The sequence below is a fragment of the Gadus morhua genome, chromosome 13 (assembly GCF_902167405.1).
Source record: "Gadus morhua chromosome 13, gadMor3.0, whole genome shotgun sequence".
Classification (NCBI taxonomy): domain Eukaryota; kingdom Metazoa; phylum Chordata; class Actinopteri; order Gadiformes; family Gadidae; genus Gadus; species Gadus morhua.
The window spans coordinates 19,888,003-19,912,924 of record NC_044060.1 but is presented as its reverse complement, the minus strand read 5'-3'; the positions used below and the strand labels follow the sequence as shown (position 1 = coordinate 19,912,924).

The window sequence follows — 24,922 nt, the reverse complement described above, 5'->3', positions numbered from 1 at the left end:
GAGAAGAGGGAAGAAAAAAATATACTGTTTGAGGATGTTTTTGGCAGATGGGGATGGTGAACCTCTGCTTATGAAACTGTATTTTTCTACTATTCTAACACAACATAGCAATGGATAGGTTCCACCGCTCACCAATGACCACCTGACCCATCAGCTAATGCATTATGGACCAGTAACCATTAGGAAAGGAACGTAGCCATTCATTACTAACGGATCACTACTGGCTGCTGCTCTACCGTGGCCAAGGAAGGTCAGGTCTCTCCGGGTTGCGTTAGAGAGAACTACAATTAAAAGCACATGGAATGGTAACAGCTCCACCGCGATGACAGCTACATGATGAGTCGGTTTATGTTTCCACTCCTCTTTATTCCCCCTTTCTCCCCCGTCTCCTCTGCTTGTTCTGTGCACGTTTGGTCATGTCTGGAGCCGACCGCGCTCTCCTCAGCGTGATGGGAAGACAACCCTTTTTGACTCATAATGCCAGACAGGGAGTCTTGTTTCCACACACACAGCTAATACGGATTAAGACCACAGCTTCGGTGTCAGAGGTTACTCATATCGACAGGCTGAGCCGTGTGTCCCTGTCTCATTACCCACACATCTGCTGACGAGGGAGGTCGAAGCCATAGGTCAAGGTGAAAACCAAGGGTTTGTTCAAGATAAAAACACGCTTGTTTCATACTACAACTGTACTGGAAAAAGACCACCATGGAGAAGGCTAAACTGGTTAAGGAGATCAAAGGGTTAGGGTTATCCAAACTTTATTTTTTAAGTGCCATCAAATTATCAGTGCCATGTTATTTCATCAAAACAAACCAGAGCATATGTTTCATGCATGTACAACCTTACTAGAGTAAAATACTTAAAGTATATGTCACCGTTTTACTAGGTCAGGAACCTTTTCAGCTGACATAGCCATTGCAAACTTGAAACTGAATACCTTTCGTTTTTGCGAAAGGTATTCGAAACGAAAGGTATTCGCAAAAGGAAGATATCAGTTCATTTCAGAGAATACATGACTAATGACAAGACCAAGTATGACACCTCATTGTATTTCTGGCACTCCCTTATCTACTCGGAATAAACTGTAAATTGCCCTATAAATAACCCTAGTGTTGTTAGCTTATCCAATTGACAACTGTCCCATTAAAAAGTAGCCATGTATCCCACAAATACTTAATAATCAAATTTTGTGTAGCATTTATTTAATTTTTGTAAAACAATATAAGTTGAGCCTTGGTGGACAGCTAACCACTAAGAGAGCCAGGCATGGCTGTAGAGTTGGTGAGCTGGTCAACCACTTCAGCTCCCGGGACTAGGGGTTTACCAGATTATGTTTGGACTACACATTGTATTTCATTGTAATTAATAGATTCCAGAATAAAAAGTACAGAAGTAGATGTATGAATTTACTGCCTGCCATCAACATCAGCTTTGTAACCACAAATTTTTAGAACTTTGGCACGCCACGCATGATAAACTATTGTTGATTTATAGCCATCCATTACCTATTGGAATGGATGGCTATTGGAACCCATTCTTTGGAAAACAACATCCCCAAAAAGCACTTCCCAATAATGAATTAAAGAAAGGTGCTTTGTTGTCAAATCACAACTAACTTTGTAAATGAAATAGATTCCACAACTCCTCTCCAGAGGAGGAACCTGAGTCTAAGGAGATAATCCTCCTACTTCCTGCTATATCTGGGTGAAAGGCAAACACAAAGTTGTGGATTAACAGTTTATACTGATGAAAAAGATATGGGTGGATGGCAGTCATTAAGAGGTTGAGGTAGATCATTTGCCCATAAGCCACGCCGTTTACAATAAACCCAGAGAGGCCAAGCTCCTCCCCCCTGGTAAAGTGATATTAATTGGGGACAATTCAGGTGTGGTTTCGGCCAATCACAGCAGCACTGCCTATGACTCAAACGTATTTGCTTACGGAAGAAAAAAAACCCAGACACAATAGAATGCAATGCAGCGCCAAGAAGCGCTGCATTGCGCTTCTTGTGTTTCAAAAATCTATTCGATTTTGAAGCACGGCACTCTTCATTTCAGGTCCAGTCATCAGCCGCTGAACATCCTTAAATTGTCACGCTACTAACTGCTTTAGCATAATAGTCAACTTGTGTCCAAAGGACACCACACCTCATTAACTTTCTCAAGGTACCAAATACGTCAAGTCATTCACCATTTTGTACAAGAACAAATTTCACACTTGTTTGACTTGGAAAGAGTAAGAAGAAAGAACATCTTTCGTGTGGCGGTAATACATAGAAAGGAGAGGGAGCGAGTGAGGGAGAGACAAATTATTATTTGTGCTGAGCTAATAACGTCCACCAAGACCGGATTGACTCTTGTTGAGAGTATGACTTTTATAGCTTTGTATTAAAACAGCTGCTTAAACACACACAAACCCGTACAGACAACCTCTCCGCGTTTACACACACACACACACACACACACACTGCACTCGTCACTACAGACACAACCGCAATCATTCAAGCATAAGCATACATTAATGCTCACACACACACACGCACAATGCTACCACCACCACCCTCTTGATGAATCACCTGGAGTGGAAAAACCAACAGTGGAAAATTTCCTAGGGGCCCAAATGAAACTCTTGGTTGGACACAGCTAGGCATCAATACAGCCAGTTCACTGCATACAAAAACTATTCCACACACACACACACACACACACACACACACACACACACACACACACACACACACACACACACACACACACACACACACACACACACACACACACACACACACACACACGTCTGGATTTGTCTTTCCATTCTCAGCACAGGCTGAGTTACACCGGTTTGTGTCATAAAGACAGAGAAGTCACACAGTCTGCTTTCAAACTCTTTCCACCAGTTTTGAGTTCGATCCCCTGACTGAGCAGCCTACCCCGTCATGGTACCAGGGGCTAGTAGTGAATTAAGCCTGTTCACACAGGATAAGGGCTGCTCAGACATTGAACAAGAGCACAGTGGCTGTACAGGTATGAACTAAAGAGACACGACAAACTCTAGGGGACTAACCATAAAGAGGAAATGCAACAGCCAGCTTCTCATTGACTTACATGTTATTACTTATGTTGCCCCTAGTGGAAGCCCGTAGCTTCACAGGATATATGCCCAACAGCACCCTACCAAGCACAGATGTTAGCAATGCAAGTAGGAGAGTAGGAAAGCAGGAAAGTTGACACTGGAGGTAAAATTGTTTCTCAATCGTAACATCATCCGTATCAGCCTTAAGTGTGTTTGTATTGTATAAGCTAAAATAAGAACTCATTACATAAACACTCATTATGCAAGAACCAGATCATCATCAAAACAAGACATAAGTAGTGACTATAACAAATTTATCCTGAACACCTTCTAACTGGAAACACAGTGGTATCAATCCACTACAGGACTGGTGGATACAATAGACTCCATACTGTACTAGCTGACGGAATAACTAAGTTATTAGGGATTTGAGATTAATTTGGTGGTGAACAACAAATATTTGGGGAGTCAGGTCGTGCTTTCAGGCCAATGCAGATGCTATTTCTAAGAAGGTACAGTAACGTCTTCACTTCTTGAGGCAAACTGATTATTTTAATGTGTGCACCAAATCGTTGCTGTGTCTTTGTATTGTGGTGTGGTTGGGGAACCTGAGCTGGCCAATGAGAATAGGCTTGGTCGGCTTGTCAGAGCGGGCAACAAAGTTATTGGGGTGGAACCAAGAACAGCTCACTGACCTTTACCATCGGCAGGTCGTAATGAAGGCCCATGGCATATTGGTCTGTCATGACCACACCCTGTAGAGGGAGTTTGAGCTTCCATCTTCAGGTAGAAGCTCAAAGTAGTTCCAAAAATCCAAAGACTTTTTGAAGACTCTAGATGGCTCTAGATTATAGAGAAATTATTGCACTAAGGCCTTTCTGCGCATTTGCTCGTCTTTTGTCTTCACTTAAAATTATCTTGCACTGCACTGTATTGTTCCATCTATGTCATTTCTGGTATGTTGCATTTCATGTTGAATTTATGATGGATTCAATGTGGATTTAATACCTGGCAGCAACCAAATATCCCGTCGTGGGATAATAATAAATTTGACTGAGCTGTAGGTTAATGTGATCCTGTTGTGCGACGAGTTATTGGAAACCACAAAATATGTTTCAGTAAATTAAGCTCCCTGCTGCTTACAACAAAAACTTAGAACACGTTGCTCTTCAAAGAATGTATAGCGTATACGGTCAAAGCAATTACAGACCACACTTTGACTGGGAGCTAATTTGGTCGCAAGCTAGCTAAAGTCACCGTTCCAGCAAATGGCTGTTGCGCTGAGTTACTCTTGAGATGGACATGGATTCCCGTGCTTCTCCATGACAGTCCGAAAAAGAACACGCACACGCACGCACACACACCAAAAAAAAGGTCAGACGTGGGCGTAGCAAAGGGATAAAACTTGTTCTTTCCATACCCAGTTTCCTATCCAATTTTGTCCCCAATCTTCCAATCTCTCCCCCTGTCTTGAGCGTAGCGGAGGAAGTGGACGCGGTTATCTGCTGCCGACAGCTCACACTGTATCTGCCATCTCTCCACCTCTGATTCCGATCGTTTATATATTTTTCTATTGTGCGTGTGCTTCTTCTCCCCGCCTTGTTATTTATTTATTTATTTATTTATTTATTTATTTAGGTGGTTGGCCTCCTCCACAGTGCATGTGTGCCTCAGCCTCCACCCTGCTACTGTCTGAGGCTCCACTCCACTGGAGCATCCCCCTCTATCCCTTCATCTGCTTTCATGCTCTCCTGCTCCTCTTTCACCCGTCTCTCTCTCTCTCACACACACACACATACACACGCACACTCTGCTAGTACGCCAGACATTCTATGCCTTTAAACACACACACACACACACAAATTGGTCTTGTGTCGGCCAATTACACACTTTAAGACCAGTTCCCAGTGTATATATATTGAGAAACAAGCCGGAAAAACTCTTGCTACAGTGCAGAGAACACCTCTAGATCCATAGTTAAATCAATAACGCAACGATGGAGGGAGGTAGGTTTAACTGTCTGAAGCACCACTCGCTCTTTTACCCCTCCCCCTGTGTGTGTGTGTTTTTGTTGGGGGGGGAAAGCCTGCTGGGAATGTGCCGCTCATCTGTCTGCATGTGAGTATGAGGAAGACCCGGATGTGAGGCAGGAAAGGAAGGCTGAGAGAGAGAGAGAGAGAGAGAGAGAGAGAGAGAGAGAGAGAGAGAGAGAGAGAGAGAGAGAGAGAGAGAGAGAGAGAGAGAGAGAGAGAGAGAGAGAGAGAGAGAGAGAGAGAGAGAGAGAGAGAGAGAGAGAGAGAGAGAGAGAGAGAGAGAGAGAGAGAGAGAGAGAGAGAGAGAGAGATCTGCTGGTCAGTGAGGGTTGACATTTGGACCCCTCCCTGTCTCTCTGTCACAGGCACCGGTTTACTTGGGGTCTCTATGGTTAGGATGAGGTGTTAAATTGAGTGCAATTGTTCACCAGTTTATGCAATACTGATCATACCTGGAGAGAGGTAATCAGAGCTTCATGTAAATCTATATGGGTTTAAATCTGCAATTGTTGCCAACATATTTTATACATCATTGTTTTATCAATCATCTTTCTATACGCCTTACTAAATCTCAGTTCTCCCTAGTTTCAAGCTTGTGCGCAAACTTCAAAAACTAAAATGGGGAAAGCACATGAACTGCTCTCCATCCCTACATCCTCGCCACATCCATGAGAAAGGGAGAGCGAGAGAGCAAGAGATATTCAGAAGGGAAAAGTGAGGCCCCCTTATTTCTACTTCAGTCTTTTCTGTAATGAGGCTCCAGTCAGGTTTTCAGACATGTGAGCCGTCTACGCAACGAAACCTCCATTGGTCCGATGTCCAGAGGAGTCAACATCCTGTTTACGCTCATTTTCACACATTCATTTCTAGTCGCAATAAAGCAGATAATTTTGTTGACATAACAATAATTGAAATAAGCCTTTCCCGCATGATTATTAGGTCCTGCTTCCAAAAAAAACATTTTGGAAAGGATTGGGAAGTTATTTCATAATTGAAGGAGAGCTAAGCCTAGCTTCTGATGTTTTTTCTCTCTTCCATTTCCACTCACACACACACACACACACACACACACACACACACACACACACACACACACACACACACACACACACACACACACACACACACACACACACACACACACACACACACACACACACACACACACACACACACGTGTGCGTGTGTGTGTGTCTTATGAGAGATAAAAGGGCCCATTATTAATAATGAATTACGTATGGCTGAATAATACATAGCAGAGATCTAGAAAGCAAGCACTTCAAGGTGTAACTGACCGCCATATTGACTGACAAAGTGGCAGTAATGATAATAAAATACATCATTCACACACACACACACAATATATTAACTAGGACATAAATGCAGACTGTGAATCTGTGTAACGACTTGAGTACCTTGCGTATCAGTGTTGTAAAAATACATAGTGTACTAGTAATGTCGTGACCATGATAACCACAGCACTGACCATATCTTCCAGGAAATTAAATAGTGATAAATAAACATATATATTACACAGATACGCAGATATTTCACAAACTCAACTTAACTGCAGGCATCTGCAGTTTTGTATAATGTTTTCACGAATGGTAAAACTTTGGTGATTACTTTGGTCCCTAATAGTAAAGTGTTAGAGGCTATTTTAGGTCAGTCGGTGAAACCATAGCCCCTAAACTTTATATATCATTTTAAATCTTTATATGTTACAAAAGGTGCATTTGGGGGAGCCAGACATGTTATGATGAAATATTACTATTTCTGCCTCTTATGCTGGCGCTACCTAAGGAGAAATGGCACTCTAGGTGAGTCCCTATTGAGCCTATGCCCAGGGCCGAACCTGTCTTACAGCATGAACAGCACTAGGCCGCCTTGGGGACATGCTGAAAGCCTTAGTGGGTGAAGCCTAGGGAGCCTGACCCCTAATGGTCTGAGCAGCCCCTGATGATGATCATCCTGAGTGTGTACTTTGCCAATTAATTTGAGGAGCATTTTTTCTAACATTTGCTAAAATTCTATTAACATCCTTACAGTGGCCTGTAAGGCTTTCCAATCATTTAATTTACATTTCACATTTAGCAGATGCCTCTATCCGAAACGGCTTACAACGGTTCACACACACACACACACACACGCACACGCACACGCACACGCACACGCACACGCACACACACACACACACACACAGAAAGACGGCGGAGTCAACAATGGTGTCTGGCTTAGGGACACTTAAACACTCAGCTGAGATGAGACGTGGATCGAACTAGCGATCTTCAGGTTACAAGGCAACCCACTGTACCTCCTAAGCTAAGCCGATTTTCAGCCCAATGGATGGCCAAGCTGTTTGTCAACCAAACTATCTGGCTGCCTGTGCCTACTCATTGCCCCGCGCAGGTGTTACCTACAAGGCTAGGCAGAGCTTATGCTAAAGCGAGCGAGCCAGTCGTGTGTTATGGGGGAGAGGCTCGGGCCGGAGGCCTAAGGGGTGAGATTGTTTCAGTTGGATACTTTCAAAAACTAGCTTACTCTGGATGGCTTCTCTAAATTGCCTAACTACTTTGTCATAAAGAAGTTTTTTTTCACAATTTAGAAAACCGCAAAGAGACTTATAAAATTGTAGATTTCTAGTAAAAAAAAGGGGTGAAGACAAAAGGGTATTACGCAAGTACTAATTTTTCTTAATACCTCTTTAGTCAAGGCTCTCGGTTGCTGATCGCACCCGGAGTTACGTCTGCAGATAACCTCCTCTGGCTGGAAACGCTAATGAATACCATTAGCATTTAGGTCTCATTAAAGTGACATCGCACAGGCAAACTCCATTGGCAGGATCAAGAAAAAGAAACAAGGCTGTGATGGTTTCAACAGTTGGCATTAAAACATAAGACCGTTAAAGATATTGTCACAGCGTCCGGGACTTATAAAACGGACAAATGGGACCTCTTCAAATACATAATACCATCATAATTTAAAATGTATCTATTCTTTCTTATCAAAAGTAATGCAGGTAAGGCTTGAGTTGTGAAGAAAGAGAGCATGAAAGTGTTGAAGCGAGCAAGCTTTGAAAAAAAATACAAATAATCACAAAAAATTAAAATTAAAACACACATTCGCTCTGTGCCCCCTCATCTTCTCTCTCCCTCCCTCCCTCTCTCCCTCCCTTAGATTCCCGGCCATTGCGAAATGTTTCTTTTTACACATGTGTGATTGAGAACCAATACTTATCCCCCTTACCAATCAGGGAAGAGATGTCTTGATTGGTCAGAAAGGAGTGGTATAAAACCTAAATGGTGTCATACAGAGGCAGGTGTGCAGTCAACCAGAACAGACAGTCTCACAGAGCATTTCACCTATTAATAGCTGATTGCTTGCATGGCCATTGCTAACAAAATAACCTAAAAAAAATCGCTCAACAGCATCTACAACTGTATTCCTTTACTGGGGGATGAGAAAGATACCCATTGACACTTGTTTTTCTTTGTCTCTATAACCGAAACTTCATGAGGTCTCTTGCTTTTGCTTTGCACATCCAAGTATTTGAGGTCTGCTCTGCGCTGGTGCCGTTGCCAGCTCCATAAACAACAGCCAGAGACCTAGCAGCAGCAGCGCAGTGTATCTGAGGCTCATTGATCACAACAACCGGAGACTCGGGTTGGGTGAGGTCACACACCAGATACTACCCAACTAAACCTCCCTTCAGGACATGAGCACCTTGAGATGGTGTGAGCGCTCGCATGTGTGTGTTAGTGTGCACGTGTTAGTGTGCATGCGTGTCAACGCGCACGTGTGTTAGCGTGCGGCCGTGCGTGCGTGTTATAGAGAGGGTGAAGACCTTGGAAGTGCCCTTGTTGATGTAAGTAACACTGCATCAGTCGAAAGGACTGAAATCCAACCCATGTCATTTGGTTCTGCAGCGTGCGCGTGCGTGCGTGCGTGCGTGTGTCAACTTGACAATGCCTTTAAATATTTAAACGCCGCTAATAGAATAGTCTCCCCTATCCCTCCCTCCCTCCTCTTCATCGCTTGATCAGGTACTCCCCTCTCCCTCGGTCCAACAGTTCCTTTGTTGGGTTCCTTCCTCTGCCCGTGTTCTACGGCCTCCAGCACGGGCCTGTTCATCAAGAGGCCAGCAAGGGGATGCAGGTCAATAAAACAAGCATGACATTGTAAAAAAGAATAGTAATACAAAAAAACACTGTAACACAAGTTTGACTTCAAGGGAGTTGGAGTGTCAGGCGATACAGCAGGCACGGCCAATCAATCATTTGATCCAACAACGGTGGTTGCTCAGGGGCAGGGTGAGGTGAAACTCACTCTTTCTTTGAAAAACAACGTCAATCTCTCGTCACCAAAGCCCTGTGGCTGACCGGCCGCCACTTCCAGTTCCTTCCTCACAGATAACAAACAAGGGAGGGGGGTGGTGTAATGCTTCGGCTGTTTTACTGGGTTTGATCCCTCATGTCCCTAGCCCACCTGTAGCCGTTCTTGAGCAAGGTCCCCAACACCTTTACCGGCTCTGTAATTAGATTCATCGGTGTTCACGGTATGCCCCTTTGAACTGAAGCATCTGCTAAACGACTTGATAGTTCTAACAGAACCGTATAGTTTCAAGATGGAAAATGGATGGAAAACACATTCATTTTCTGTCTTTCGTTAGCCTTATCCAAAAACAATATGCACACCAACTGCGGAAAATCCTGGGGAAAAGATCGGATAACCATTAGGAGAAGTCTCAAGATCTCTCCTTATGTTTTAGACATAGTCAAGTAGGGTTAAAAAAAAGAAAATACACTCAGACCTCCTCCGAGGGAGAGGCGTGGGAGTGACTGGACATCTTCCTGATGAGCCCCCCTGTGTGTGTGGGGGATATGAGTGCACCTTTCAGTCTCGTTACACACTTCAAAGAACACATGTTCACAGAGGGAATATACTTAATGTACCAGCAGACTCTCTGGTGTGTGTGTGTGTGTGTGTGTGTGTGTGTGTGTGTGTGTGTGTGTGTGTGTGTGTGTGTGTGTGTGTGTGTGTGTGTGTGTGTGTGTGTGTGTGTGTCCGCCATAAGCAGCTTTTACAATCACCGCAGTGCACTACGGCACTAGTCCAAATCCCTCTGGAGAGACTTGAGCAGCCACTAAGAAAGACGAAATAACCCCGCTTTTTTGTCACCATTATAGATACAGAACCAATTCAGATAATTACGCCCGACTTGTCAACCTGACCAGAAGCATTAGAGGACTTAAATGGGGTCAATCTGCTTGGGAGTATTGTCAGTTGCTAGGCAACGGTAGAAAGTTGCTGTCATTTCAGCTGATTTGTGGACTCAGCGATCCTGAGCAAAGCAGCGACACGTATGACAGTCAAACGGAATTAGCATAAAGACAAAAGGAGTGATTGGTGCTTGTATGCAAGCTCATTTTATGCGTCGAGCAAAACCAAGGGCAGTCATCAATAGTTTTAAAAAGGTCAACCGCTAAAACGAAGCAAGTAGAATACAATGCTTTCGACAAGTGGTATGTACCTACCACTTTTCTGATGTAGACCTACTCATATAGCTCATGTCGTGTTAAACAGTTATAGACCTTAATCTCAAACAGACGTTTTATGCCCTAGCTTGACATATGGTCACCTTTTTTTAAATCAATGTAAATCGTATTCAATGACAAACCGCGAAAGGAAATGAACACAGCGAGGAAGCTGAATTATGCTGTACAGTGGAGTGATTCCTCAGAAGGTAACCTGCATAGTGCATGAGGAACAGACAGACACGATGGCCTGTTTAAAAGGGTGAGCCCTTGGCCCGCTGCCTGCAGGTACCTGACTGCGGGGCTTCGGGGCCCGTGAGGGGTGGGGGACATGGGCCGTTGAGTTGGCCGAGATGCCCTGCTGGCCGGGTGCTGTGTTGTGCTGGAACCTGACGTCCTCACACGTGGTACAGTCAAAGTTACTCTTCCAGACCATCACCTATTGGAATGGGGAAAAATTTAATATATTAGTGCAGGCCTGCCCGCTTAAAGCTTTTTTCTTTTTCAAAATACATAATGTTCCCCATCGACATTGATTATAACAAACAAACATTTTTCATGAAATCCACTGGTGTGGATCTATCAAGCGATCAAGGACATGTAGACACTATCCCTTCATGAACTGGAAAATGCAACCCAAAAGACAAAAGAATCTGACCCAATCTTATATGAGAAGTTGAAATAAAACCTTTTAAATCATCTTCACAGCCACAGTCACTCGGTCATGACCTGTGTGCCTAGCAGTGACAGGCCATAGCAGCTAGGGGTTCACCATATCGTCTTCAGACTCCGTAGCCTCTCATTTTGCATTCTGTTGGGGTGAACACGTGAAGCGGACGTTACCTGGTCGTCGTTACCGCCAGAGGCAAAGTACTCTCCGGTCCGGGAAAACGCCACGCAAGAGGCAGGGCCCTGAATAGACACAGATAGAGAGAGAGCAAGCGAAAGATAAATACAGATAGAAAGAACAACAGAGACGGAGCACAGAGAGACAGCAAGACAAACAGATACAAATTCATAAACATTAATCTATCTAACATTTACTCAGAAGAATAAAAGAATTGCAGGCTTTTTAAATTAATTTTGATATATTTTTGGGAAATAAATGACTTCACAGGTTATGATCAGGCAGATGTGAATAGCAATAATAACAATATCTGAAGTAGTGCCTTTCTTAACACAAAAAATAACAATTGAAAGTAGAAAATTCAGGTGCTAAGGCACCAGAATTTTCTGAGAATGACTGGGACTGCTATGATGCAATATCACTTCATGTTGTGCATCTATTCTCAGAAAATCAGACTCAAGACTGCCCTTAAAGCCATTCTCCTCCCTTTGGTTACCAGACAAGCATAAGCTAAAATCCAATTAAATCTCAAATCACTCCCTTATCTTTTGTATTATTTTTTTTATAGAAAGTCAACAATGCCATCCTGAGCCCGTGTTTACAGATGACCAAAACACAAAAGCGTCAAATAAAAAGGAACGTACACAGACGCAACAAAACAGGGAGAAAGAAGAGGGGCTGAGGAGGGGAGCAGGGAGCCTTGGTGGGAGACCAGACAGCCTGGTTTGGGTGAGGAATGGTTTCCCAGAAGCACCTGGGACAAGCAGACGGTGTCACTATAGCAACGCGACGGCCTGACAAACAGCATGTTCTGTCTTTGCTCTGACTAATACCCGCTGCCGGCCTGGCATAGGACATGGCCACACACACACTGAACACAAGCATGTACACTAACCGCACACGCATGAACGCACACACACACACACACACACAGTGTGAAAGAGCCGTGAACCCCACTGGCATGTGTCATGTGTTGACTAGAGGAGCTGCAGACACCAGACAGACCCCACATGGTCTAGCATGAAAATAAATTAGATGGATCCTTTTTTTCACGTTTGCAACGAGAAACGCTGCCGCTTTTGTTGTTGTTGTTGTTGTTGTTGTTGTTCTGTTAACTCAAACTGCAGAGGCGTATTCAAACCTACTTTACACTACATTCCACTCTTGACTTTCACAGCATGGTTGAGTAGCTATGGTGTAGCGTGGTTGGGAGTGTATCTTTAGTGTAGAATGTTGGCGTAGCTATAGTGTAGCATTGTGATGTCTGGGGCTGCTGTAGCGTGGCCTGGGGTGTAGCGTTGTGTCTGGGGCTGCTATAGCGTGGCATGTGGCGTCGCCATAGTATAGCATTTGGTAGACTGGTGTTGCTATAGTGGGGCATGTGCCGTAGCTATAATGTAGCATTGTGTCTGATGTTGCTATAGTGAGTCATGTGGCGTGGCTGTAGTGTAGCATTGTCTATGGTGTTGCTATAGTGAGTCATGTGGCGTAGCTATAGTTTGGCATTGTGGTGCATGTTGTTGCTATAGTGTGGCATGTGGGCGAAGCTATAATGTAGCATTATACACTTTTCTACTGCAGCTATGTAGTCTAATAAAAAGTCTTTCCTACAATCTGACCCAATGAAATAGCTTGAACTATAGCTACATTTCAAGTCACAGGACATTGCTGATGGGAAAACTTGCCTATTACAGGTTAAGTTACTCATTTGAGGGACTCAGTTAGAAGATAGAACACATCAAGTTGCCTTTAGATCGCGTTGTTGTCCTTAACCTCGTAAATCAGGTGGATATAAGGGGGCCTGGAAATCAATTGTACTAAAGTGAATTTTGAAGCATCTTCACACAGGGTCTCCCTGCGGCTTCAGGAACAACATGTTGGTCCCTTCAAAAGGCAAGCCTCCCCGTGTACACACACACGACATGTGAACAGACGGGGGTCCCTCCCATCTCTGGCTCTGTGGCTGTAGCAGCAATTAACACCCTAAGTGTTCCTGGCCCCAACAGACTGGCAGAAACACAACTGGACCAGAAGGCAGAAGGAAAGAGAGAAATGTCTCTCACACACACACACACACACACACACACACACACACACACACACACACACACACACACACACACACACACACACACACACACACACACACACACACACACACACACACACACACACACACACACGTTTTATTGTCTTTAGAATGAGCAAGGGAGACTAGGATACAGCTTGTGAAATAAAGAGAAAGAGAATCAGACAATTACGGCAGAAAAGTGTATGTGTGTATGTGCTTGCATGCGGCTAGTACAGACAGTAGAAAGTCAAGAGCCAAGAATTAAGGTTGGCCACAACAGTTAGTTAAATAAATAGGCGTTCAATTAGAAAATCTGACAAACCATTGCACGAATAGCACTTGTGATGAGAATTCATTTTCTAATGGAGCTTCCTGCTACAATGTCGTGACATTCTGTTTATATTATAAGCTTGCAGAGTATATAGCGAGACAAAAACATTTGAAACTCGCTTAATAATGTCTCAAATTGACAGCCACATAGGTATTGAATGACAATGTCACGTGTGTAATTTACATCCCCTAACAAGTTAATCGGTCTACATTGTCAATTTATCTGACACACACACACACACACACACACACACAAACACACACACAAAGGATGGAGGAAGTGGATGTGGGTGAGGAATTGGAGGATGATAATGATGATGATGAGGAAGGCAGAACGGGTTGAAGTAGAAGTAGGAGAGGACAGAGAGGAACAGAGGGAAAAAACGAGTTCAGTTTCCTTCCAACAAAACTGCAATGAGTCACTGAGTGGGCCGCCTGCTTTCTAGCCTGGCAAGTACATAAATACATCACATAAAAAGGCATCAGATACACACACACACACACACACACACACACACACACACACACACACACACACACACACACACACACACACACACACACACACACACGACAATAAAAACAACCGGCCTTTGGCAGATATCTTATGCAAAAGTACTTTTGTGACAATACATTAAACCTGTGCGCGTGTACCTGATGTCCATGGAGGGTATAGAGGAGTTTTCCCTCTAAAAGGTCCATTATCTTCAAAGTGGAATCATTGGCAGCCGTGATCAAGAAGTTTCCAGATGGATGGAAAGACAGGCTGTTCACGGCACCACTGTGAACTGACACACACACACACACACACACACACACACACACACACACACACACACACACACACACACACACACACACACACACACACACACACACACACACACACACACACACACACACACACACTTTTCCTCTGGTATTGATGACACAACAACAGTTATACAAACGGTTAAGTTGCTGATTGTTATGCCTGGAGAGTTTAACACGTTTCACTTTTCAATGAATCATAAATATAATATGGGCAGACCATTATTCCTCGTTTGTTTAGGGTATTTTGTTATACACATTTATTTGTGGTGGCTAGAAAAGCAGAGGTGCGATGACTCGCAAGCAACAATTGAAGTTAATAGATATTTAGCGCCCTCTGGTGGTGTTTAAAATTACCCTCGTAAAAATGACTACGCGTGGGAAACACAGTTTGATGACTGACATGAGCCACCTGCCCAAGAAGCACATCGTAGTAAGCTTGATCGATATGGAAATATCAATAAATTATAGGTCTGTACTGCATTACTGTTTTTACTATGTTACCCCAGAAGTTAGAGGGTAAAGGACTTATGACGCTGTTGACATGCGATCAAAAGTGGTCTATACCTTTAAAAGGTTCACTTTTACTTTATCCCTTGTATTTGTCACAACTATTCTGTGTTGGAATCCTGGACTCCCAAACATTGCAGTTGATTAATTAATAACACAATGGAGAGAATGACTAATATGACTAACCGATGATAGCAAGATATTGATACAGAATAGAAAAATATCAAAATAGAAGGACAAATTAAGTTGAGAAAAATACATAGACATCGTCTTAATGCCTCACTTTGTTCCATCGCTTGACAGCTGTACCCATTATAAGATTTAACATATGCAATCTCTTTAGGAAAGAGAATAACAATGAACTTCCAAGTAGACAGAAAGGCAGCATGATGAAAAGATAAGTTTCCATTGTGAGACTAGACAAAAACGTGCCTGGTTCGAGTCAATCTAACAGTTAATTTTTTTTAATATAAAGTTAATATGATAAATTCAGAACATATGATGAACGGCAAACCCTGTGATCTCTGACTGCTGCTTCAATGTGTACATACATACCTACATACATACATACATACATACATACATACATACATACATACATAATCCTGATACGTCTCATTTGAGCACGTAGGCTTAGACTAAGCCTTTCTAAGCTGGTGCTTACCTGGATAGTGCTGCAGCATCTTGTGGGTGCGTATGTCCCACACCTTGACCGAATTGTCCGTGCTGGCGGCTGCGATACACGTCCCACTGGGGTGGAACTCCACATGGTTTGCATAGCTAGAATGCAGAATTAGTAGAAGTATGGCAAGATTAAAGAGTTTTCATTGATAAGTAAACCTGTCCATGAAAATAAATTACATTGTTTCATGTAATTTTTTAACTAAGTAAAAATCATTTACTTAGTTAATGGGTTAAAACTAAGTATCAAATAAGTGTGCATGTGACCCTGGAAACATTCTGAATGTTCTTCTTTGTAGAGGCTCACCCTGCGTGCTCGTAGAAAGAGTGGACACACTCCCTGCTGTTCCTGTCCCACAGCTTCACGGTTTTATCGTCGCTTGACGACACAATCAAGCGGCCGTCTGGAGAAAACCTGTCAAAAGCATATGTCAAGAAGAAGCCTTTTTCTCTCCTTAAATTAGACCCCGCAGCCCCATCTTATCTGAGAGCAGTGAGTAGTGGAAATGAATGTTTGAGGAATCAAAGGTTTGGTTTCTAAGAAATACAAGGCTTGAGAATTCATTGTTAGCGAATACGTGATTAAGAAAAGTTTCCCAGACTGAGGTGAGAGAAACATGTCTGCTGTGAGTAAGGGTGCACGCGTGTGTTAGACTTCGCTCGTACTTGGCACAGCGGACCCAGTTGATGTGCTGACTGAGGGAGAAGAGGAACTTCTGTCTGTGCACCGTCCACACTTTGATGGTCTTGTCGTCGGACGCTGTGACCAGCGACTGTCCGTCGGCCGAGAAGTTGACGCTTCGCACGGTGCCTATGTGAGCGCGGAACGACGTGGATTCAGCCTTCCTACACAAACCACACAAAACATACTATAATCCCCCATCTGTAATCACCACATTCTATACTTCTATGCACCGACAACCCCTTTGATCTATGCGTTGTTGTACACTGTGCTGATTAAGCAGAACGGAAAAATGTTGTTATGGGAAGTCGGCTCTGTACACTGAGCTTTTAGGACAAGCAGGACTCTCTGTAAGCATCGACTAAAAATGTCCCCGAAACTATCATTAAGGAAAAGGAAAAGGGCTGCAATAATGCATCGTCCAGGACCCCACCTAGTTACAAATTCACAAAAAAAAACGGAATTGTGGATGAATGCTAGATAATAGCCAAATAGAAAGATTTATCAGGAAAGTGTGCCTGTGCGGCCATTGTATTTTTTGCAGTTAAGGGGCAGCAAGGTGAAGCTGCTTTAGCTGGATACTTACAGACTGGGAACCCAGAGCCGTACAGTCTTGTCTCTGGAGGCAGAGGCCACCAGGTGACCCGAGGGAGAGAAGTGGACGCAGGTGACGGCGTCTTTGTGCCCTGCCAGGCGATACGACCTCATCTGAGGCTTCATGTTCCAGATCATCACACACGAGTCCTTGGAGCCCGTGGCTGAAAGGAGTCCAGAGAAGATTAAGTACTATATCCATATTTCATATTAGAAAAAAAAGGCCACATAACTGTGAGAGAAAGCATTTCAAATAATTTCAAGGGCCAGATACAGAAAAGAGAAGGTCAAGTCAAAAAATCCACGTATATGTACCAATTTGTTTCATGTTACAGTTGATGTCCACACATGTCACACTGTCCTTGTGGCCTTTGAAATTCCTTTCAAGGCTGGGGTCCGACTGTAAAAAGACACACAAAGATAAAAAAAATATCAGAGGGATGCCAATTATGAGAACTGATCAGATTTGAATTGCATGATTTATATAATGATAAAGAAGAGATAAAATCAGAATAAATCTGTAAAAATAAAACAGCAAGTTCAAGCAAGTATCAATGTTTGACTTTGTACAAAATTTACTAAAAGGCTAATCAGAACTTTTATGAGGCAAATCCCATTTTCACGCTATGAATTATTAGTGTGAATACTGTAGCCTCTTGTGATTGTATTCCAAGTTATGTGGAGCGGCGTTAAATCATTTAGTTTAAATCACGTAACGTGCCGCGTCATACACGGCGACCATTCAGGAACCAATGAGCTATTACGCTTCAATTAACCGTTACGTGGCGTTAGCAACCGGCTCGGTTACCAAGGAAATAAGACGTGAAGACCAGCGCACATTACTCGGTCAACAGAAAGATACGTGTTGACTTATGATTACGTTTGAGCGGAGCTATCGGACGCATGGCAGAGCTGCATATCATCGGTCAAATCGTCGGTGCGAGCGGCTTTCCCCAGAGCAGTTTGTTTTGCAAGTGGGGCATTCACACGGGAGGGGCATGGCGGCTTCTCTCTGGCCTGAAGGAGGGTCAAACTCAGGTGGATCTCCCGCAGACGGGTGATATGGCCTACTGGAGCCATCCGATTGATCTTCACTACACCACTAAAGGACTGCAAGGCTGGCCAAAGCTTCACCTGCAGGTGTGGCACCAGGACTCGTTCGGACGCTGCCAGTTGTATGGTTACGGGTACTGCCACGTCCCTTCGAGCCCCGGACAACACACCGTACGTTGTGCGACCTGGAGACCTCTGGGCTCTTGGCAAGAACAGTTAGCGCAGATGTTCGTCGGCGGTGGGCCACAGTTGCGCTCCCCGGATCTGATTTACAGCGGAGCGGACAGATACAGGCTTCAGACCGAGGCGATGGGCACCGTGGAGCTGGAGCTCGGCATTATCATGAGGCACTTTGACAAGCACGGCGTCGAGTGTTAACAGTGGGACAGGACAGTCGTGTTGAGCTGAACACGAAGGGAAAGACTGATGGGATTGGAGACGACAATCTAACATTGTTAGATATTACACTGTAGTTATATACGTATATTGTATCACGGATTTGTTTTTATGTGTGATGTGCTTGAGCTTCACCTGAATAAAAGCAAACACTCTCAAGACGACTTTATTTTTTGGAATTTTGTAATGCAAAGTGAAGATGTTTGTGGGGACTTAAAGTTAAAGATGTGTACATTAAACTAGCAAGGAAAGTACCTTGAGTGTATAGAATAATTACTTTGTAGATGATACAACAATTATTTCAGAAAAGCTGATACCTACAGAGGATGAACTGTTACCCTATTATATAGTAAAATATATTTACTGCTTGAGTGGCCAAACTCGCTACCAATACATTCATTCAAAAAGGTAACTTTTGGATATAAACAACATCCACTTAACTCGAGAGATTCAGTGAAATCTCTTGAGTGAAAAAACTAACATGAGGCCATGAACTGCACTGGCCTACTCTCAGAGCTACCAAAATTGGGGGCTCTGTGTAATTGAACCACTACAATCGGTCAACTACATCAAATACTGAACCACTATTATTTTCCTAGGTTGTAATAGACAATTTGTGACATGTACAGCCCACAATATGTTTACAAGCTTACTCGCATAACTTCAGAAAAATTAGAACAGACAATTACACAAAAGAAAATCTGGCCTGTCTATGGTTGAGAACAAGTATAATCAGCTGAAATTCACTATGCATGCTATTTAGTGCCTTTCAGCTAATCAGCATTCAGCTCTTGACTATGAGCCGGTACCCATTATATCCATGTCCAAGCAAATTTTTATTGCCAATGTGCACTAACTCACAATGCAATTCGCTCAGAATCATTCTCTTTGTGTATAGAGGACCTAAAGGACTCAGGACGCAATGATTATTTGCGTTATAAAAATATGCATGTCACCCCCAAGTGGGGGGTGACATGCATGTTCCCAAGTTTGGAAACACTTTCCTACAGCCGGCTGAAGACTATTTCGAATTTATAATAAATAAGTTCACAATTAGCAATACAAAAAATAATAGATATTTGAATCACAAAAATTGGTTTATAGACGACTATGTAAAACTAAGAAACCAAGTAATGACCTGAATGAACCTTAGCTACTTCCATGTTTACACTACCACACACATTTTCATTTCAGATCATTTAAAAAATGTTTATCCCCTTTACTTTGATCCATTACATCTCAAGGCCTGGTAATGGAGTTGTAACCCTGTGTGTTACTGTTGCTTTCATTTGTAATAACTGAAACTAACAGTACAGCTTGGTCGGTAGTCGGCAAAGTCATTAAGATAACTAGATAATATCACAAAAGAAAAAAATATATACAATATATTGTTGGTTCTTCATTGGACAAATAGCTTTTTTGATGAGGAAAATGTAAAAAGATAAACTTGTATCAGTTTATCTTGTATAGATTATATCCCTATAATATAAGATAATAATAATCGATATTCTACTACACACAATATTAACCATATTCCTTCTATAATGCAAGTTAAGTAAATTGGTTATTTGCATGTCACTAGTGAACAGAGCAAAGTCATGAACAGGCCCTAACGTTAGTCTACAGGTGTCATTGTTTTGTTTACAGTAGTTTACCAGTCAGTCTGATCAGTGGTTCCATGGTGCAATAATATTTCCTATCAGCATGCCTCGACTAACTTTAGTTCATCAGTTTCCAACGCATATCCAAACAAATATATAACTTATATTTTCTTCCAAGTGACATGTCGAGATATTCACAGAGGCTTGTAAACAAAGCCTAACGTTATGCTCCCTCACGACGTCCGTCCGCACATGCTGTCATGTTCTGATGTGACTCTGCGTGTGTACCTTCAGGTTACAGTGTTTAAAATGTATTGTCAGGTTGTAAAGACAGACCCTTGTACTGTACATAGTATTCTAACATTGGACCATCTTTAACCCCCTCGCTAGCGACCAAAACGTTCAACTTACCAACGCAGTGCTCATCTTCCTGGATGTTCAGTAACGACCACAATGCATTAAATAATAAGCCGATAAGCTTACTGTAATAGTAGCTATATCTTTTTCATTGGGTAGATAGGCGGGCAGTTAGCCTCTAGTTGGGCAGTTGACTGACTCGAATACTAGCAACTACCTGTTGTTGCTGACAACAAATTGAGTTTCAGTTTACGCGCCGGGTTTGGGCGCCTAACTTCCGTTCGCCGTTTTAAAGGGAAAGTGGTGTTGTGAAATCATGAATACGTAAATAAATTGTTTGGAAACGTAACATATTTTTCACATGGAAAATACGTCATCTTTGAGCATTTCATTGTCATTAATTCCTAGATATTAATGTTATTAACTCACATTATTCCAATTATTGTTTGATGTCATAACCAGATTTTGCGCCAGGGGTCAGCCACGTCTAATATAGAGGAGCATGACTGACCTGTGAAGGTTAAGTCGACTGTGTGCATTAGGCTGCATTATTTATCATGACAGGTCCGTTCAAGCGTTCGTATCTTTCTATAGCATTTTAATGTGAACTAAATCCTCATTTGACATACTTTATTTTCTCCTACGTAATTGTAATTAAATCAATAAAAAGAGAAGCTCTAAAGACTGAATTCATTTCCACTGTTTACTCTTGAATAAAGGAATTTATCAAGGAATAAAGACTGGTCTGGAAATTCTAACTGAAGGGGGAAAGTGTGCACAAAATATGTTTGGGTCAATGTCTTTACCCTCACATAGCCTACGAACATATTTAGATGTAAGTGTCATTTGCCCAATGGTCTACAAGAGGCAGTAGAACACAAAGGCATGAGTTATGCACTCATGGCATCACAAGAAAAAATCACTAAATAGTGTTCATAAATGGCATACTATACCAATGCACGTTCTTTCTAGAAGAGATGAACTAACCTCCTTTGACATCTCTACAATTGTATCCAGTTAAATTATGTTCGGCACATCTAACTCTCCTAAGGCCTCATTTCCATCATTGCGAATGCTTTTGCAGCCCACTGAACTGTTCAATCAAATGCTACACATGGTGCTTCAGCCGTCTTGGAAAATGTGACCACCGATGTGTCATCCCTATATGTTTCTAGACTCGTCTGTACATCCACACGCCAGAGTATCTAGTGTATCTTAATGCCAAAGCTGCAGTGCAAGCATGATTAAACGCACTAATTTGCTCATCAAATGAGATTGTAGGATATCTGTACACTTTGTTTTGATATATTTATTTATTGATGATTGATGAAGCATTCATGACACAATTATTAGGTTAATGTTGTTTTCCTGCGTTGTCCGGTAATTTTCAGAAATCGTCATACACACTTTACTAATACCTGTTTGCCATACAGCAAAAAGCATTTTTCCTTAAACAAGATTGATCGCTGAAGTATGTACAATGTCTCATGCCTCATGGTTCAAAGATATAGAGACTAATGTTAAATATGCCTTTGTATTATCACAGGCCTTGAGGTCACTGAATCAATGTAACTTAATTTGAAAACATACAAAATGGAGGAAAATAAACCCTATTAACACCCCCCAGTGGGCCACACTAAAGCACCCTATTTTGTTCTGGTCGGATACAGACTACAGTCTAAAATACACAACTAGGATAAGAAATACAGGAAAAAGTAAATCAAACAGTATGATTCCTGAAACACTGGACGAGTGTTATTGATAAAGTTGTGCCAAGAAGGAATAAGGAAGGCAGACAGATAAAATCATTCTTCCGAGCAAAATGTTACCTCCAAGATAATTGAAAAGGGAGTTTCTCTTTACTGTTAACACACACACACCCACACCCACACCCACACACACACACACACACACACACACACGCACACACACACACACACACACACACACACACACACACACACACACACACACACACACACAGGCTTATCATTTGTAATAGTCATAGTGATACGTTTCATTGTTATTCACTCAGTGCTCAGCCTGCTGGTGTAACTCTTTAATTCTTATATAGTATCCATATGCTTCAGCAATGGTAGAAGGGATGTCCTTACACTGAGCTGCTTTATGAGCTGTTTTGTCCACGACATGACTTGAATGCATTCCAAAAACAAAGAAAACTCTGGCTGCTATTTTTTAGAGCGCCTCACAGTGACGTTTTGGAGAGCAAAATATTTATGTTTGTACCAGGAAATGATGATACATGCATTCCATTTACCGTCATTACATGTGCTGGTTGCAAAACAAATGGGCCACAATTAAAAAGTGCGGCATCTGTACTGATGAGTTGTTGAGCATGTTTGCTGGTGAGGAAGGCCTTCTTCATAACCAAAACATTCCAACACAGGCGAATATGCCAAATATGAAAAACTGTCCAAGCAACCCTGACTATAAATTGCATAATAAAAAGTCATCATCAACAGACATTAGGTAAAATCTAGAACGTTGTGGTAAAGTGAAGATTAACCATAGATAAAGGTTGAATTATTAAGCTAGGTGTTACTATCGTAGCTTTTATGTATATATGTAACTATTATAACAGCTAAATATATGCACCTATTGTAACTAATAGGAATATGTAACTATTATAACTGCTATATATATATATATATATATATATATATATATATATATATATATATATATAGTTATATATATATATATATAGTTATATATATATATAATCACTCTAACTATTAGATATATGTAACTATTAGAGCTACTAAATAAATACTGGTGCACAACATATGTCACAGTGTGACATAAATGAATACCCCAAAAAAAACTTGGAAACATCATCTTTCAGGGAAACCCTGCATAACTGTGTGACAGATGGTCTACTTGGTCATTGGTTGTCACATATATACAGGGTAAAATACAAGTTATCCTTTCTATAATAATTATACATTTTCTCCTATTTCAGATCTAACCTTGATGAAATGTTAACACTTTCTTGTTGAGCAGTTAAGGAGATGCTCATAGCAGATAAATTAATAAAAGAGACAATACATTAAATAAATTATAGTTTATCGTACAAAATTTGCATAGGTAGGGTGAAAAGAGAACGCTCATCTGCATACACAGAATATACACTATTTTTTATTTGTCTCAGAAATATTATTTATAATAGAATAAGTTGTGCTCCTCATTTTTCTAATCACATGCAAAAAGAGGCATTTGCGTATAAGTGCACTCGCTTAGATAACATAGATAAAGACTTTCTGCGTAATCGTTTATTGGTTTACTCAAATGAAACCCAACTTGGTAGTCACATCCATAGGCCTATACAGCAAGATAAAATAATAGATTGGAATAAAATAACGTATCGAAATACATATTCAAACACATTTTTAACGTTTCCATGTTGATTGGCCGAGTATTGCTGACAGATATGCAAGTTCTCTCGTGTCTTTGGTCTGCTATAAAACTGTAAGCACGCATGCCGTGACTCCACTGTGTTGTTTATGAACCTTGATACTATCAACAGACCTTCGACAGGGGGGCCACTTAGAAATCTAAACCAGGAAACGCCTCCTCTTCCCCGTAGGCCTACTTACAGTTGCATGATTTGTATTTGATTTTATAAAATTAACATTTCCAATACAATTAAGTTAACTAAATTATTCATTATTCTAAATTTGATTTGACTAATTGAGAATGTCTTAGTTTAAGATAATGACGTTGGACACAAACACTGCAGGCTACACGGCACCTTAGTGATTTCCCAGAAAGTCTGGTTTGACCAGCTAAAGTACCAAGTACCAAGCATTGTTCCGTCAGCCTCAAACTATGTGGCCTTCCTTGTTCCTGGTTCAGCAAACACACAACGACGCTGTTAAATATTTGTGATGGATGAATGGAAGAAAGGATTACATTATTGGTTTTACATTCACAGTAATAAAACTGCTAGTTATATTCTTACAATACTAGTTCAACTAGTAGGTAAAACTTTGCAACAAGGGTTGATCAATGAACCATTCATCGACATTGATTTGTTAAGTAATAAGGATTTACTAACAATTAACAAACAGTTTATTAACAGTTAACTAATGGTCTACTAATCATCAGGTAAAGAGTTCATGTTTACTAATAGTCTTCATGTTAATGGAATGTCATTAATTTTACCTAAAGTATTAATTTCTATATTATTTAATAGCGACTTACCCTGACCCTCTATGCTAATTATTTATAATAATACTTGTAACCACATTAACTAATGTAAATGAATGTTAAATAATGAACTGAATGAATTGTAATATCTTACCAACTAGTTAAAAAAAAACTGCAA

General features: G+C 41.6%; 2 protein-coding genes across 2 annotated transcripts in view; one reads left to right on the top strand and one right to left on the bottom strand.

The window, feature by feature from the left end:
• Positions 1 to 20,840, bottom strand: part of poc1a (POC1 centriolar protein A) — a 30,265-nt gene extending 9,425 nt beyond the window's left edge. The window contains exons 1-9 of the mRNA XM_030374912.1: positions 20,629 to 20,840; positions 17,483 to 17,567; positions 17,160 to 17,331; positions 16,558 to 16,737; positions 16,199 to 16,306; positions 15,875 to 15,990; positions 14,545 to 14,678; positions 11,486 to 11,554; positions 10,935 to 11,081 (exon numbers count right to left, since the gene is read on the bottom strand). Coding sequence (XP_030230772.1) covers positions 10,935 to 11,081; positions 11,486 to 11,554; positions 14,545 to 14,678; positions 15,875 to 15,990; positions 16,199 to 16,306; positions 16,558 to 16,737; positions 17,160 to 17,331; positions 17,483 to 17,567; positions 20,629 to 20,643 — 1,026 coding nt within the window. The 5' untranslated portion in view covers positions 20,644 to 20,840. The remainder of the gene's footprint in view (positions 1 to 10,934; positions 11,082 to 11,485; positions 11,555 to 14,544; positions 14,679 to 15,874; positions 15,991 to 16,198; positions 16,307 to 16,557; positions 16,738 to 17,159; positions 17,332 to 17,482; positions 17,568 to 20,628) is intronic.
• b9d2 (B9 domain containing 2) lies at positions 17,940 to 18,777 on the top strand. Its single transcript, XM_030374914.1, has one exon. It carries the CDS (start codon positions 18,071 to 18,073, stop codon positions 18,596 to 18,598), a length of 528 nt encoding a protein of 175 aa, XP_030230774.1. The 5' UTR covers positions 17,940 to 18,070; the 3' UTR covers positions 18,599 to 18,777.
• Positions 20,841 to 24,922: the final 4,082 nt, after the last annotated feature.

What these genes read in the sequence shown, in the direction of transcription:
- b9d2 (XM_030374914.1), top strand. Translation starts at nt 18,071, where the DNA reads ATGGCAGAGCTGCATATCATCGGTCAAATCGTCGGTGCGAGCGGCTTT.